The following is a 16,211-nucleotide window of genomic DNA, read 5'->3' on the forward strand; positions in this document are numbered from 1 at the left end:
CATTTATAGGAGATATGGAAAATACAAAGTTACATACAGTTCTACTTTATATTACAAATATTTAAGTAGATAAATTACGATTTTTGGTTGGAGTTTTAATATCAAACTCTTAAAAATTAAGAAAATGAATATACAGAAAAGTAGAAGGAAAAGCACCATGAACTAATTCACCATAATTAAGATTTATACAATTTTCACACAACAGCAAGATACAAATTCTATTCAAGTTCCCTCAAACTATAAACTAGGAGACACTGGAACATATCCAGGGACATGAAACAAGGTGCAAAAATTTTATAGTCTAAAGGTATTAAAATCACAGAGTCTGTTCTCTTATCACTGTGAAAATAGGCCAGAAATCAATATCAAAAGATATTTGGAAATAAGCCACATATTTTTAAGCACAATGTGACATTTACCAAGAGAGATCTTTGACTTAGCCATTGAAAGCCTCAATAAAGTTAGAAGACTGAAAAAACACAAACGGTGATTGCAGAGAATAAAGCAGATATAAAGCAGAGAATAAATGAGAAATTAATATCAAAATAAGAAATTAATATCAAAGATACTTAAAAAAACCCATGTAGGACCTCCCTGGTGGTCCAGTTGTTAAGAATCCATCTGCCAATGCAGAGGACACAGGTTCGATCCCTGGTCTGGGAGGATTCCACATGCTGAGGGATAACTAAGCCCATGCACCATAACTACTGAGCCTGTACCCTAGAGCCTGTGGCCCACAACAAGAGAAGCCACAGCAATGAAAAACCCATGCACCAAAACTAGAGAGTAGCCCTCACTCACTGCAACTAGAGAAAGACCACATGCAGCAACAAAGACCCAGCACAGCAAAAAATAAATGAATAAATACATAAAATTTACAAAACACGTATTTGGAAATTAAATGTACATTTTTAAATGATGGGTGTATCTAAGAAGCCATAAAAAGGAAAATTAGAAAATATTTGTCACAGAACAAAAATGAAAAATGAATTACCAGAATTTGTGCATGCAGCTCAAGGTGTTCATGCATTCACCCTCTTATTTCAAAGTGTCACATATCCCATCTAAGGACAATGTTTCTCACCTATTCTCTGAATCCCATCTCCCCTAGCCTTTATCTGGACCTTGCTGCATGAGTTATCTTTCTTTTCTTCTGGGAATCTTCAACCTCTCCTCTTCTGGCCCCATTCTCATCAGCTGAAATATACTGTAACACTTCAAAGAAATGCCCTCTTCACTTCCACATCCCTCAGCAGAGATCACTGTCCTCTCTCTTGCTCTTCCCAGCTTAGCTTCTACAGAAGTGTCTTTTTTGCTCTCTTCACTTTTCTTCCTCTGTCACTCTTCAACCCATTCACAAAGCTTATGGTTTACTGGGAGATAGACAAGTAAACTGGCAATTATACAACAGTATGATGAGTGCTACGATTTTACAACTTCTTGTTCACACTTGCCGTGCTGAACTGTCCTTCCTATTTATCTGTCTGTATCTGTATCTGCAGGCTTCCCTGGTGGCTCAGTGGTAATGAATCCACCTGCAATGCAGGAGATGTGGCCAGAAAAGTGGCTTAGGTGTTTTGCTTGTCCATCTCTATGTTTTGTTGTGTGCAGGGGGCATACTCAGTACCCTGCTTTTGCTCCCAACACCCTGTTTGCTCCAGGCTTTTCAAAAGTGGCAGTTGGGTTTTTTGGTTTCTTTGTATCTTTTGGGTCCAGAAATTGTCCCAACTGTGTATGAACACAGTTTAGTCCCATATAGTCTCTCTGTATTTTGCTGATCAAGAAGAGTTGTGTCCAGGTGCAAGCACTGTGGCAAAGGGTCCCAGGTCTCAGCCTGTGTCATTCCCCCTGAGGGATCTACACCCTTTTTCTTAAGGAGCAATCAGTGGTAAAGAATCTGCTTGCCAAGCAGGAGACACAGGTTTGATCCTTGGGTCAGAAAGATCCCCTGGAGGAGGGCATGGCAATCCACTGCAGTAGTCTTGCCTGGAGAATCCCTTGGACAAAGGAGCCTGGTGGGCTATAGTCCATGGGGTCGAAAAAGACTCGAACATGACTTAGTGACTAAACAACAAAAGACAATCTCTATCCTACAGACTGCAAGCTATGAGGGGACAGATGCTATCATGGTCAGCAATATCTCCTCAGAATCTAGCACACTGCCTGGCATGTGAAAGGTACTCACTCTCTGTTGAATTATTAAATGAAAGAATTTGCACTCACACTTAAAACTAACATATTTGTTTAATAAAATAGAAAGTTTCCAACTTAAGGAAATTTCAGAACCTATCTTAAGCAGTAGCATTCAAGCTAGATCTGACATTCATGCTTACTGAGTAAGCTGATTTTATCAGTCCTGTAAACTGTTGTCAGAAGGAGAAGGGGGCATTCTTTTGGAATTTACGTGTTCAGATTAAGGAAAAACCACAGGTATAAAGATTCCACTGATAGAATCAGTGGTTATGAGGAGGAAGAGGGTACCAAGATGAACCATGGTGATGAGGAAAGCCTGAATTGAAAATGCATGCTGATGCTCCTTCACACGAGGCCCCTAACTGAACTTACCACCACTGCTATAGGACTGGTTAAGCCTTTTCCTTCAAGATTTTTGCTGTTGTTGTTGTTCAGTTGCTAAGTCGTGTCCAACTCTTTGCAATCCCATGAACTGCAGCATGCCAGGCTTCCCTGTCCTTCACTGTCTTCCAGAGTTTGGTCAAATTCACGTTCACTGAGTCAGTGATGCTACCTAACCATATCATCCTCATCTTATCCAAGATTTTTAAATGTTTCTAAATGCTTTTCTTCCCACAATAATATAATTTCAATTTCATAGTTGTAAAAAAAAAAAAAAAAAAAAAAACCAACTAGGATGATTTCAATATTCCTAGAATAAATCTGTTACATAGGAGCAATTAGTTGTTCCACTGGAAGGAAATCTTTAAGAAACCAAAATTATTACATAATTACCATTATGTATTTTAAAAATGCATTAAATGTATTATTAGCACATATTTTTAAAATATATTTTATTTCACCTGTATTAATTTACAACATATTACCATGTAGATTAAGTTAGCAACATGTTACCAACGAGTACAAGACTAGAATTACCTGTTGATCTGAATCTGTTTTGAGAACAGATCTATCTGTAATCAAGACTGCCCTGGAGATCTGCCTGTAATGCAGAAAAGTTAATCAGTGACTCAGATTCCATGGATAAATCTCATTTATATAGCTATATGACCACCATAAGGTATGCTTGAAAGATTTAAGTCATGATAAAAGTGTCACCTCCCCAAACCAAGTCAAGTTCTGTTTTAATATTTTCTTGGCTCAGGAAAGGAGGATGTGTGACCTGCAGACAGATCCCAGCTAATGCAATGGAGTCAACATTAGGCTAGGTTCCCCTCAAACCAGACCTTATAAGAAAACAGTGGTAACACACTGAATATATCTTTGGTTTGGTATACATTTGCATCTTACTTGAAGAACAGAATCATACAGAATTGTCAATGTAACCACACAGATGAATTTCCCTAAGTTTCACCTTCCCTTGCAGAGTGGCTGGAGGGGTGCCTTACCTGTATTGCACACGTGAACATGTGTTCTCAGACAAATAACTGTCTTCCACAAGGAAATGCTTAGAGATTATTCTCTGACCATACTGATCTATGATTGCTTTACATCTACAAAGAAGATAAGCAAAGAAAAAAGTTCTCATTGATGATTACATAATAAAGAAAACAAACAGAATCAGCTAGCTACCAATCCTGAATCTAAAATTACTTTGTGAGAAGATTTAAAAATTGCCCACAAGTACACATTTTTGACACAAAACTTAAACCAAACTGCAGAATATATATTCTTGTTGCTATTTTGAATTATTTTAAACTATTAAGTGTGGACTAGAACTTAAATATTTATTTTGAATGCTATTAATAGTAAGAGGAAAGTTAGGACAACTATTATGCTATAAGCTTTTCTAATGTTTAGGAACATAGAAGATTTTTCTTTGTTTAGAAAATAGGCTTTTTTTTTTTCTTAACAGATCTAAGAAAAGGGGGAGGAAAAGTTGTTTAAGTATCTTGTTATATTATTTACAGCCTAATAAAGCCACTATTTACAGCCTAATAAAGCCACTAAAGGCTTGTTTTTCTGTTAAGTGTCGCTTTCTCTTTTGTTCAAGAATAGCTATTTTGCAACAAGTGTGATAATGTTTTAAACCAAAAAAAACGGGGGGAGGGATAGAGCTTTTTTAATATCTGTTTCCACTTTACTTCAAAGGATGATCATAGAAAGATTTCTTTCAAATGCTGTTTCCAAATAAAGAAAACACTTATGCATGGACATTATCAGGTCTCTGTCATCTGAAATGTGTTGGGACAATGAATCATATAGAACCCTGCATTGACCTTCTCTCAGTGTGTCTAGATAAAACGATGAATATTAGAATCCATCTCCTTGCAGTGCCACAAGTTATAAATGTACTTTATAGGGTTCATTATCCAAACTAATGGACTAAGGGCAACATCCTTGAAATGGATTTACCAGCACTGACAAAGACAGTATGCAATATTTCAGGAACTATATGCAAATGTCTGCATGTTTCCTATATATTTTTATTATGGAAATAACACAATTTACTTTGTCATAGCTTTCCTTTTGAGACTAGAATTATTTTATTTGAAAAACACTTATGTGTTACTCCTCATAAAATGCAAACAAGTAATTTCAAACTGATGTCATATTTTAAATATATTAGCATAAATTAAAATATGCTACCCTAAATAAGAGCTATTTTTTAAAAAGAGCTATTTGCCAGGCATAAAGGCATTAACAGTAAAATGACAAATACCCAAGACCAATAGTGAGAGGAATTTAATGCGTATTTTAATAAAGGCAGATTATGATATGCTGATATTCTTAAATAAATGGCATGACACTGCCATCAGGCTAAACTATATCTTGTGATATTAGATACATATATTTTTAATCAATTGACTACATATTAATAAATATATCAATATTTATGTGATTTTTTCCCATATAACTTATACTTCCTTTCTCTTTCTCAGTTATATTTCTATGCATATCGCCTCACATTTCATCAAACTAGAGCTCCTGCTTTATAAAATACTTAACTAACTAAAGTATTTATATCTATTTTAAAAAATAAGTACTTAAAATCAGAAAGGCAAGTTAGTCTCCTGGTTTATGTTTTTATTAATTTTTTTTTTTTCTTTTTCTGGACCATGACATGTGGCTTGTGAGATCTTAGTTCCCCAAGCAGGGATCGAACCAGGGCCCCTGCTGTGAAAACTGCAAGCCCTAACCACTGGACTGCCAGAGAACTCCTTCAAGTCTTCTGTTTTAAAACATTCATACACAATTTAAAACACAAGGTACTTTGGCAAGGGAAAAGAGAAATCTGTTGATCCATCATGAAGCTTCAATCCCTATTTGTCCTGGAAACACTGACAAGCCTCTTTCTTACCTTTAACTCAGAGACTATAGAAAGTCAAGAGGGAATAATCTGGGCAGAAAAAAAGAGGCTGTTAAAATCTTCTGTATTTTGACAAGGATTCAGATTATACAGATTTATCATTTGTCAACATTCAGGTAATGAGCACTTAAGATTTGGGTACTTTACCACATGTAAATTTTACATCAGAAGAAAAAGCTATAAACAAATATTAAACTCTAGTTAATGATATGCATACTGAAGTATTTAGGGGAAACTGTACTGCTATCTGGAATTTACTGTGAAAGTTACTGTGAAACGGTGAATAGGTGAACAGAGGGATAAATATTTGGGTAGACATATGATTAAGCAAGCATGTTGAAATGTTAATTGTAGAATCTAAGTTGTGGATATACAGGTGATCACCCTGAAATTCTTTCCATGTTGGTGTAGAGTTTAATATTTTCACCATAAAATGTTGGAATCAAATTGGAAGAGGGAGTGATGTTAGTGTAAACCTTGGACTCCAATCTAAGTCTTTGCAAAGGGCTCCCATTTAAGTAAACCACATAATTAAACCTGGCCCTGAAGCTTGTGGAGACCTCCTTGCCTGTAGGTTTCCAAATACTAACTGGTCTGCTTTCATGATAGCTACAGCTTTGGTGAAAGGCAGACAGTGATTTCAGAAGTTATGGCATTAACACTACTGGGGATCACTCAGAACGGAAGAATGGGTATGGAGACTGGGGAGCTCAACTATGCAAGGATAATATGCCAATAAATGTGCCTATCTATGCTGACGCTTCTGGATTAAAAAGTGATTCTCACAGGAGGAGGAGAAGGAGAAGGAAGCAAATCAGAATCACACCTGGGGGACTTTTTCAAATTATAAGTACCCCTGGAGATTCTGATAAGCTCCCAAATCCCAGGGAAGAATCACCATGGAGTGTGTCACAGCTACTGTTGTATCTTTACGCTATCCTAGGTGGAAATTCAAGATTATTGCTATAGAAAAAAACACTGATTTCTGCAGAAATTGAGGTGACAGTCATATATGCCCAGTCAGCCAGATAGATGATAACAATACAACTTACCTGATAGTCTCATGCTAAAGTACTAAGGCTCTAGGCCTGAGCAAAGCTGTTCAAACCAAGACATATTTAAGTAAGTGATAAGATTTGTTTTCCCCTCAGATACTTACTATCATATATTAGGCCTATTTGGGAGAACAATGAGGAAAGAGATATAGATTTGGGACCTAGACTTAGACTTTGTATTATAAAGATTAATATAAAAAATTATGACATTCAAGTAATGGAAAACAACAAAATGAGACATTAAAATCGCCTCTGTTCACCCCTCCAACATGAACTTGAGGAAGCCATTAAAGATTAACAGCATTCTGGATTTAGTTGAGGATCTTGCTGAGCCCCATCAATAGTAAATTGAGGAGGAACATGATAGGAGTTCCCAGTTACAGGGCGCAACAACCAAGCTGATCATAAGAATCAGTGAAGCCAGACAGAACATTTCTAGAGCTGAGCTTTCTAAATCACAACAGTTATACAGTTCTTGGTTCAATAACATGAGGGCACAAATAGCAAAATTAAGGTAAGAAAGAAAATAATCAGCAAGATGAAAACTCTTTATCTGGAATTTGGTCCAGGAGATAAAAAATAATATTAAAACAAGTATCCATTCTGTATAATCTTCAGATTAATATCCCCATTACTTTTATAAGGAATACATAAATCACACATGAAATCATTAAAAGAAAAATACATTAATTAAAGGAATTAGAAGATTCCCAGTAACTGAAGGAAACAGAATAATACCTCTGCTCACAATGCCCTTTCAAGCTTTCTCAAACTTATTATTTCAAATGCCACCTTTTCGATGAAACCATTCCAAAACGCCTATTACTCATTTTTATTGGATAAATATCTATTACAACAGTCTCAAACATGATTGTAACTCCAAACCTATGGCTCTTTGTTGTAATCAATCCCAAGCTCTATATTCATATTTTTAACTATTACCTACTTTTTTTTCTGGATAGACTCCAAATGCCTTTTTAACCTAGCATGCCCCATACCTGAATTCTTCATAGTTCCTCACCTGCTTCCCTTCTTGGAATCCAAGTCCCAGTTAATGGCATGACCAGCAGTTACTAGAGTTTCCTTAGATTAGAAATCTCTTTTCCCACATCTAATCTGCTACTCAATCTTGATTTCACCTTATAAACATTTCTTGAAACTAGCCTTTCCTCAACATCTCCACTGACACTGCCCTAGACTCTTGTTAAATCTAATATGACAATGAATGGATTGTTACCACACTGGTAGTTCATTTGTTAAAAATAATATTTATGCCATATGTGTGTGGCATAACAACCATGTACCAAGCACTGTTCTAAGAGGTGAAAGCTTGGTGGTGGGGGGAACAGCAGAGTATTTGGGAATGTTCTTTGGAGGAAGTGATACATTAGCTGCTTTTGTTTTAGAAAAGGCAGAGGAATCAGAGATCAAATTGCCAACATCCGCTGGATCATCAAAAAAGCAAGAGAGTTCCAGAAAAACATCTATTTCTGCTTTATTGACTATGCCAAAGCCTTTTACTGTGTGGATCACAATAAACTGTGGAAAATTATGAAAGAGATGGGAATACCAGACCACCTGACCTGCCTCTTGAGAAACCTATTTGCAGGTTAGGAAGCAACAGTTAGAACTGGACATGGAACAACAGACTGGTTCCAAATAGGAAATGGAGTATGTCAAGGCTGTATAGTGTCACCCTGCTTATTTAACTTATATGCAGAGTACATTATGAGAAACACTGGGCTGGAAGAAGCACAAGCTGGAATCAAGATTCCCAGGAGAAATGTCAATAACCTCAGATATGCAGATGACACCACCCTTATGGCAGAAAGTGAAGAGGAACTCAAAAGCCTCTTGATGAAAGTGAAAGTGGAGAGTGAAAAAGTTGACTTAAAGCTCAACATACAGACAACGAAGATCATGGCATCTGGTCCCATCACTTCATGGGAAATAGATGGGGAAACAGTGGAAACAGTGTCAGACTTTATTTTTTGGGGCTCCAAAATCACTGCAGATGGTGACTGCAGCCATGAAACTAAAAGACGCTTATTCCTTGGGAGGAAAGTTATGACCAACCTAGATAGCATATTCAAAAGCAGAGACATTACTTTGCCAATAAAGGTCCGTCTAGTCAAGGCTATGGTTTTTCCTGTGGTCATGTATGGATGTGAAGAAAGGTGAGCACAGAAGAACTGATGCTTTTGAAGTGTGGTGTTGGAGAAGACTCTTGGGAGTCCCTTGGACTGCAAGGAGATCCAACCAGTCCATTCTGAAGGAGATCAGCCTTGGGATTTCTTTGGAAGGAATGATGCTAAAGCTGAAACTCCAGTACTTTGGCCACCTCATGCGAAGAGTTGACTCATTGGAAAAGACTCTGATGCTGGGAGGGATTGGGGGCAGGAGGAGAAGGGGACGACAGAGGATGAGATGGCTGGATGGCATCACTGACTCTATGGACATGAGTTTGAGTGAATTCCGGGAGTTGGTGATGGACAGGGAGGCCTGGCGTGCTGCGATTCATGGGGTTGCAAAGAGTCAGACATGACTGAGCAACTGAACTGAACTGAAAGCAGTTAAAACCAGTTAAAGCAAGCAAATAAGAACATTTCAATAGAAGCTCAGCACTTGCAGGGGAACAGAGGCAAGTAAGAGAAATACAAGGAACCAAATAGGGAGAGAAGACAGATGAACTGAGAGAGGCAGGCAAAGGTCAGACCCCAGAGTCTCACGCGTCATGTTAAAGGGGTCACGCGGCATTCTGAAGTGATATAAAGTCACTGAAGCTTTTTACATAGGGAAGGACAGAGCCAGATCTGCAATATTGAACAGATTTCAATGTATAATTATCTAATTAATTTATTTGTTCTCTAATGTACCCCAGTAGACTCTAAGCTCCATGAGAACAAAGATCATGATTGTCTTGTACTATGCTATATCACCAGTGCCTGGCACACAGATGACAACTGTGCATGGATGCCTGAATACATGATGGATGATGGAAGTATTCAATATATGTGAATAGTGCAGAAACAGAAACAAAAATTACAGAATCTCTGATTTAGCAGGTAAAGAATCTCTTTCCATCGCAGTGCTTCTTCCAAATCACCTCTAATCACAGAAATGGAATGTAAAAGTAACAAATCTAATCTTGTTATTCACCCATTTATAATTATATTACCATATGTAAAATAGATAGCCAATGGGAATTTGCTGAATTTGCTGTACTACTCAGGAAACTCAAACAGGGGCTCTGTATCAACCTAGAGGGGTGGGATGGGGAGGGAAGTTCAAAAGGGAGGGGATATATGTATACCTATGGCTGATTCATGTTGAGGTTTGATAGAAAACAACAAAATTCTGTAAAGAAATTATTCTTCAATAAAAAATAAATTTAAAAAACTACATTATAATCTGAAATATCTGAAATTATAATCTGAACTCCTTAGCATAGCACAGAAGGATCTTCCCAATATATCTCCTCTATGGGATTCCAAAGTATCCAATTACATTAAAAACTACTATTAGCTAACAGATACTAAGCTCTTGCTATATGGATTCTACACACTTCATCTGTTCAATTCATACTCATAATAACCAAATGAGATAGGTACTGTTGTGTCCCACTTTCAAGATAAAGAAACTGAAGCAAAGAGAGGTTAAACAACTTGCTAAAGTTCACTCAACTAGTAAGTGGGGAAGCCAGGACACATATCTAGGCCTACATGACTTTAGAGCCTGTAATCTTTATACACAAGGGCAAGATTCATGTTTTATTCATCTCTTTATCCCCATAGCAACTAGCATGTGATTGGTGGAGGTTAAATATCTAGAATATTACCACTACCATCTTGCAAATTGGACATACTAAAATATGAAATTCAGTGATTTTCTTATTTAATGAAAAATGGTGTTAAGAATCAGTCACCTCACCCTGAGTCTAACATACTATTCATTACTAACTTCCAAATACCTGGGAAAGGTACAGTTAGTTATTCCTGACATAAGAAAAAAAAAAAAAAGATATCTCCAAGAAATAGTAATAGCAGGAAATCTAGTAAGTGAGACAGCTGAAGTTCACAAGAACATTAGCTGAAGTAATTAGATTCCGACTATTGGTTACAGACATGTCTGGCCAAGGTCATCCATACCCTACACTAATATCAAATACTGCGTTGCTAAATGGTGAAATCAAATTTACAGGAATTTTACATGGTCAGCATTCCTACAAAGGAAAAGAAAGCTGCTCAACAACAGCATTCAGTGTTTCCAAAAACAGTCAACAGAGGGCTTCAGTATTAGAATTTAATGAGAATGTATAGAAAAGAACTCCTGATATATATGTCCTCTGAAAATTAAGAAAGCAGAGTCAAGGATAACATAGCCAAGAGAGCACAGTCAAAGTGGATCTCAGGAGAGTACATTAAACAAAAATGAAAAATAAGATATAGCTCAAAATAAGTATGGATTTAGTTACATATTCCATATTTCTCCTCTCAAAGTTTGTACAACACTTTGATGTATAATCACCACGCTAAACTCAATGCTATGATCATTTATGCTTCTATTTGCTTTCCTCAATGAAAGGTGAAAAGAAAAACACAAAAATGCTATCATCAATTTTTAATCTTCATTTTTATAAACTTAAATCTATTGAGTATAATGGATGATAGGAACCTGCCTTGATTCTGGGGATACTATAGCAGTGAGATCCTGCCTTTTCTTACAGAGAATTTACAATCATATGGGGGGACCTGAGTTGCGGGGCTGGCAGAGGGTTCTGATCTAGTCTGTGGGATCAGGAAATAAACTTAGACCTTTGAGGTCTAAGCATGAGGTCTAAGCACCTGAAGCATGGGTAGCTCTTAACCACACCAAAGAGGAAAGAGGATGCCAAGTGTTCCATACAAGAAATTAGGGGAGACAAGACAATCTAAAACCATAAGGAGACAAATGCAAACGTTTGCAAATTCCTTGATTAATAAGCCTATAAAACTCAGAATAAACAATTGTTTGAGTCAACCTGGATTGCTTAAAAAGAAATGTATGCTGGATATGCCCAAATATAAACTCAAGGTTTTTCCCTCAAAAAATTATCCCTCATTTATATTCAAATCCTGACAAAATATCTATTACTGGTAGGTCTCTCAATTATTGGATTTTGAATGACAAAGTAATAGTATTTGTGAAAGATAAATTAGCCTGAGTCAACTTCAGTCAATACTTGCTTTAGATGCTTATAGAGACTCTTTGACTTGATACAATGGATTTTTAGTGAAGGTTTGAATTTACAGTTTTGAAGTACTGGTTGTCTCTTATAAAGAAACTTTTTAAAGATCAATTATGCAATTTAGTAGTGAGAATATTGTACATATCATGAATATTATAAATGCAGGTCAAATTTTTAACTGTCCCACTATTAAGGAAATAAATATTTATGGCTTGGAATAAGTTTTCCAATATGAGAATCATACACAGAATACAAAATGGCTATATCTTAAACACCCCAAGATGGACAATAAAAAGATATTCATTGGAAAACTGACATTCTAGTAAAGTAATAATAAACAGTGGAAGTAGCCATTTTGCGATTTCATTCATATTCATTAAAGTAGACACATACAACCTGTTCTAACATTTTTTTAAATTTTTCACTGGACTGAAGATTACCCAATATGTGAGAATGGACTATATTTGGGCATATAAAACATTTTAAGATAATTTATTTCTAAGTGCTAAGGAAAAACTAAGTACTTTTTAAGTACTTTCAGTAACTCAACTAAAGCATGTCATATCTGGGAGGAGACCCAAAATCTACCACAGAGTCCATCTAATTCATAGCCAAAGGAACTGGTCCAGAGACAAGTGACTTGCCCACTGTCCCTCATGGCAGTGACAGAGTTCCAGGTCTCCTTTTACTCCAGGATTACCTGACCACTGCATGCCTTAAGAGTTGTTAAAGAATAATTATTATGTTTAAGGTCTTTCTACAAAGATAAAAAAGAAATGAATTAAGACCTAGAGTGCCTAGTCCATCATGGAACACAGTACCAGTGGCTAAATCTTGAACTTTACCTTAAAGATCAGTGTTTCTCAGTTTCATCTAAGGAGTACCTACATAATATTCAGCTGGAGGTGTTCCTTAAAATTGCCAATTTCCTGACTCCACTCTAAGCATATTATCCAATTTTACTCTACCAGCATGAGGCACAGAAATGGGCATTTTGTTTTACAAGTTTACCTATTACCTAGTGATTTACAGACACATTAAAATTTGAAAACTACCAAACTTTGGTCTTTAGAGCCTGAGCCCTCAGCTATCTGTTGCAGTCCAAGATCTGCAGCAGACCACAAAGAAGAGTTCCTCTATTTAGAGTTTGTAATAAAAACTAAGTCAAAGTTAAGGTAAATGCAGCCTTTAGTGCAACAGATGCTTTTTACTGTACTAACAGATCCTTTAAGAAAAACAACAAACACAAGCCATGCGGATTCTTCATGTCACCAAGAGTAACATGTAGGACTGGAATGAGGCCTCCAAAACGTAAAAGGATCTAAGTAAATAAGCACCAAACAAGCAATTCATTATCTAGCTTTCCATCATGGATACATACTCATGCTTCAAAATGAATGCATAAGGGAAAATGACTTTAAGAATCATAAAGACAACTATTCCATCATGAACCTCCAGAGAGCCCTCACATATCAATATATCTTGGGCCTGTGGGGTAGATTTTTCACTGTAGATTATTAATGTTTCACTTATGTAGTACCTTTCTGTTAAAGTGCTAAAGATAATTATATGCATTTAAACCATATGTCTATTTTATCTTATACTAAATATTTACTTTCCTTGTCTAAATATTACATATTCTAGTTGAATTTGTTCTCCACCATATCTCAAAATACTAGTTATTGCACTATAGCTGGCCTATAAGAAATTAACACTTTATGCTACTTGGACTATATAAAATTATTGTAAAATGAAAAAAACAGCTTAAATTTTATATTTTTAAGATTCTAGGTCCAGATATTAAGGTATTTTATGACCTGAACAATACTACTTCTTTATGTATCCCTAAAAACAGTCACACAAGAGATATGGATCAGTAAATACTTAGAAAAAGAAAAATACATAGCAATTTAAAACAGCTCCTAAAATTTGATGCAGTTAGCCCATTTATGTTTAAATGTAAAGCCCAGAAATAAAAAAAATATATATATATATACTACTTAGTGTAATTTAGACAAGAACATATTTTAGTAACTGAATAACAAATCCTAGAAAAATAAAACTGAAATATAAAAAAGAACAGATAAAGAGATCATGTTCAGCTTTCTTTAAAAGCAGGTACATTCTTATTTCAATTCTAAACCAGCCTGCAGGCCTGATACGGTTATAAAGGAATTCATCCTCAGATAACAGGGCAGCATAGTTTATGACAACAATCTACCTAAAAATCATTAAAGTCTTTTCTCTTGGAGTGACATGCATTATCAGTAGAGATTAATTTGATGAGTCTTTAGGTGAGATCCATTTTTAAAAATGCAATAACATAGGGCTTTGTTGTCATCTGATGAAAATCAATTAGAGGAGGTAAGGCCACAAGGAAAACTAACATCACTCATCACCTACCCCCGGCAGCTGAAATGATTTGTCTTCTGAGCTTGGATGATCAGGAGTTATAGGCATATTGCAGGGAAATTAATTTAGTTTCTATATTCTGAACTCATTTTCCTTGTTCTGGAGGATCTAAACACAAATTACTTTTAATCAAGGTTGATATGTTATTAATACCAAGGAGGATCTTTGAAGAATCATTTTTTAAAAATCGACTTTAGCATTTTTCACTTGTACTTAGGGGTGTAAATACAGGAAGGCAACTTATATCATCCTTACTTTCCAGATTCTTTATCCACAACAAGGCACTGTACTGAATGGCGAAGACAATAGATTCCACCAAACACTGCACACATTCTAGGAAGAGAATAGGAAAATGAGGATTAGAATTCTTGAGTTGAAAATTAAGGTAACATAATGTTTTTTAAAATATCTAACACCTAATAAATTTAACTGGTCTTAGAAGAAAAATATATTGATAATTTATTATCTATCATGGTATTAAGGATATCTCAGAGATAAGATTAATATTTTAATGCAGCAGAGGTATTAGTGCTAATAATACAACATGAAAACCTAGAATTGTGACCAAGCTGAAAGTATCCCTAAGCAAAGCTCAGTTATCCCCCACTCCCAAACCAGCTACTGACTACCTAAGGTATATAGGCTACAAATAGCCTCAGGAGGTGATGGATGAGACCCCTCCACAACAGAAGTGACCACAAAGAAATGCTAAGGGAAAAACAAGCTGGGAAGGCTCTGGAAATTTTACTTACCATAAAAGTAAGCACAAACTAAATCAGGAACTGAAAACCAGAGGAATAAGCACAGGAGTTAATGCTACAGAAGGTCTAAGGAGTTTGTCTAACTCACGAATCTAGGGGCTGGAGTTTTAATGCCCATGTAGGGAAAGGAGAGGCCTTAGGATTCAAACAAGGCAGAGAGTAGAGAATGAGATATTCTCTAATAATATCTGGATCCTTAAAGGACTACACTTTAGTGAAAAGGTGATCAAGGGGGAAAATCCAGTGACTACAAGACAGAAAACATTAAATTGTTTTATCTAAAGCCCTGTGTGGGTTTCCACGATGGCTCAGTGGTAAAGAATCCATCTGCAAGGATGTATATTCTTCTGTATTTATTTTTTTTTGAATTTTATTTATTATTTTTATTTTTTAACTTTACAATATTGTATTTATAACCAGTGGTCTTCTCTCACATAGACTGGAAATCTGAAATTACACTATTACATGATTTGAGAAACTCTGACTGAGCAACTTCACTCACTAACCAATAAAACATCATGAAAAATGGCTCTGTGCCAGGGTGTGTGCTCAATAGCTCAGCTGTGTCTGACTCTTTGCGGCCCCAAAGACTAACCTGCTAGGCTCCTCTGTCCATGGAAATCTCCAGGCAAGAATACTGGAGTGGGTTGCCACTTCCTACATCACGGGATCTTTCTGACCCAGGGATCAAACCCCGTCTCTTGTGTCTTCTGCATTGGCAGGCTGATTCTTTACCACTGGCCCCACCTGGGTCAGTAGTACTCTGGGAAATTTTGTGGAAGCAACTGCTAAAACTTTCTAGAACAATATGACCTCAATCCAGGCTACATGAAATTATCAAAATTTCCCAGAGTTCCCTTATGATGAGCTTATAATCCAATACAACAAATGAAGAAATACATCTTATCCTGAGTGAGAATTAACAGACATAACAAACAGAAGGATTAGATTACCACAAAACCTTATTCAGATAGTTAAAATGAGTATACTAAAAAGGGATGGATTAAAAACATTAAGAATGATGGAAAGCCCAGGAAGAAGACTGTGGTAGACTGAATAATGCTCCCATCACAGATGTCCACATCCTAATCTCTGGAACCTGTGGATATGTTCTCTTACACAGCAAGAGGAACTCTGAAGATGTGATTAAACTAAAGATCATGAGATGGAGAAATTATCCTAGATTATCCCAATGGATGCAATGTCATCAGAAAGGTATCTTAAAAGAGGAAGCAGAAAGGTCAAAGTCAGTG

General features: G+C 36.2%; 1 protein-coding gene across 4 annotated transcripts in view; it reads right to left on the reverse strand.

Moving 5' to 3' along the window:
- The window catches only part of CHM (CHM Rab escort protein), a 240,436-nt gene that overhangs the window by 64,716 nt on the left and 159,509 nt on the right, over positions 1 to 16,211 (reverse strand). For all 4 annotated transcript variants that reach the window (XM_006078988.4, XM_044937402.2, XM_006078989.4 and 1 more), the window contains 3 exons: positions 14,453 to 14,530; positions 3,582 to 3,686; positions 3,112 to 3,175 (listed from right to left, as the gene is read on the reverse strand). In XM_006078988.4, coding sequence (XP_006079050.1) covers positions 3,112 to 3,175; positions 3,582 to 3,686; positions 14,453 to 14,530 — 247 coding nt within the window. The remainder of the gene's footprint in view (positions 1 to 3,111; positions 3,176 to 3,581; positions 3,687 to 14,452; positions 14,531 to 16,211) is intronic.

Source organism: Bubalus bubalis, chromosome X (assembly GCF_019923935.1).
Source record: "Bubalus bubalis isolate 160015118507 breed Murrah chromosome X, NDDB_SH_1, whole genome shotgun sequence".
NCBI lineage: Eukaryota > Metazoa > Chordata > Mammalia > Artiodactyla > Bovidae > Bubalus > Bubalus bubalis.